Source organism: Guillardia theta (assembly GCF_000315625.1).
Source record: "Guillardia theta CCMP2712 unplaced genomic scaffold GUITHscaffold_117, whole genome shotgun sequence".
Lineage (NCBI taxonomy): Eukaryota > Cryptophyceae > Pyrenomonadales > Geminigeraceae > Guillardia > Guillardia theta.
In genome coordinates, this window is record NW_005434557.1 from 10,516 (window position 1) to 12,218 (window position 1,703).

The window sequence follows — 1,703 nt, forward strand, 5'->3', positions numbered from 1 at the left end:
GCTCCTGGGGTTCCGACATGATGGTCATAGTATTTCTATGTTGATGAGCAATTCTTGCCTTTACTATGGCTGCCCCCCACGAGCCAGGCTGAATCATCATGCTCAGGGCAATCATCAATTTCCTGTCAACAAAAATTTTATGTAATCATTTTCCGCTTCATCAATTTTTCCTTACAATAATCATCCACATCTTTCAAACTTCACTTTCCATTTTGTAACTTTACCCCACCCCTTTTAAAACCCCCCTTTCAACCTTCCTTTCGTACCCCTTCCGAACACCCACCCCTCAACACCCACACCCCCTACCCCTTTCACAAGAAGAATTCGCTATCGAACATACCGGTCCTCACTCCAGTGTCACATGATGGGGTCGGTGGCTCAATTCTGACCCCCCGCCCGTTCGATCGGAGCCGCCTCGTTCATTTTACTAGTCGGGCGCTGACATCGGAGTTGACTAATAATTGGTACGAATGAGCAGTAACGGTAGCTACCTTATATTCTTTTACCAGAAGGTAATATTTTTCGGAATCGTCTTCTCATCTCTTCAAAAATCTCCCTAACATTTCAAAGCTCCTTTCAAACCAAAGATGGAGCAGTGCCTCATGTTTCGCGGGAAGTCAATTCTTTTCAAACCCTCCCTCTCTCTCTTCAAAGTTAGCCCGAGCATTTCAAAACACACGGTCAACTTCAACGCAAGCTCTCGTGAGGCGGATTTGAACCCACTTCAAGATACTCATCTCACCATTACAAATTTTGCACAGCATCTTCAAGAATATCAACTTCCCTCCAAAGTTGTAGAAAAAAAAACCAAGAGTATAAAACCCGACTGACCACGCAGCCGACGCTCCATCGCGATGCTCTTCAGATCCTTCCTCTGCCTCACCCTCGTGGCGGCTACTGCTGCTACCACATGCTACATCTCTGAGAAGAAGGCCACCAACGGTAGCTCCCTCCCTCCTGTCTCTCAGGCTCTTCTGCTTCTTGAGTCCTTCTCGTGCTTGTCCTTATCCTCCTCGTCCTCTTGCTCCTCCTCCTCATCGTCCTCTTGGTGTCGTATCGGGTTGTAGATCTTCTTCACCGTGTAAGTGATTCACAGATGCTTGTGCTGACCTATGACGCAGGCGGATGCCCCGAGACGACTTTCAAGTACGGAAGCTGCGCGTCGAAAGCTGTGGCTGATGCTGGCGTCGACGCCTTGATCGCTGCACACAAGCTCGTAGCACCGGCTGACAATGCAGCTTGCAAGGCTAAGATCGACGCACAGTGCGCTGGCGTTGTAAGTCAGAGAGAAGCTGGCTTGCTTGCCTACAGCCTAGTGACTTGTTTCATGATCGCAGAAGGCAAAGGGATCCGACTGCGCCGCGTACTGTCCGTTGCTTACCACAGTGACTGGATGCATGACTGACTCGGACTGCACCTCGACGACGACCGTTCCTGTTCCCAAGCCTTGCTGCAGCTCATTGAAAACCGTCAACACCAACTTTTGCGAATATCCTAGCGCTACTCTCGATGCTGTCATCGCTGGGTTGAAGACTGGCGGCGGTTGTGCGGACACCAACTGCGTTCTCTACTTCAGGAGCCATGGGCTCAGCACCCATGTCCTTCGCCCATGCTCCTTTCTCGCCGTCGTTGCGAGCTTGACGGCCTTCCAAGATCTGATGCGAAGCCTCTCGCTTGATCTCAACACGCAATTGTTCCTTGGT

The 1,703-nt window shown here is 50.3% G+C and overlaps 2 protein-coding genes across 2 annotated transcripts in view; one reads left to right on the top strand and one right to left on the bottom strand.

Annotated features, from left to right (window-relative positions):
- Positions 1 to 854: 854 nt before the first annotated feature.
- On the top strand, positions 855 to 1,405 carry GUITHDRAFT_117854 (hypothetical protein; the record flags this gene model as incomplete). The annotated part of the gene is made up of 2 exons (XM_005822863.1): positions 855 to 942; positions 1,122 to 1,405. 2 exons carry the CDS (start codon positions 855 to 857, stop codon positions 1,403 to 1,405), a joined length of 372 nt encoding a protein of 123 aa, XP_005822920.1.
- A 52-nt stretch (positions 1,406 to 1,457) lies between these two features.
- The window catches only part of GUITHDRAFT_117855 (hypothetical protein), a gene marked incomplete at both ends in the record, with an annotated part of 2,852 nt that continues 2,606 nt past the window's right edge, over positions 1,458 to 1,703 (bottom strand). Inside the window, one exon of the mRNA XM_005822864.1 lies at positions 1,458 to 1,697. Coding sequence (XP_005822921.1) covers positions 1,458 to 1,697 — 240 coding nt within the window. The remainder of the gene's footprint in view (positions 1,698 to 1,703) is intronic.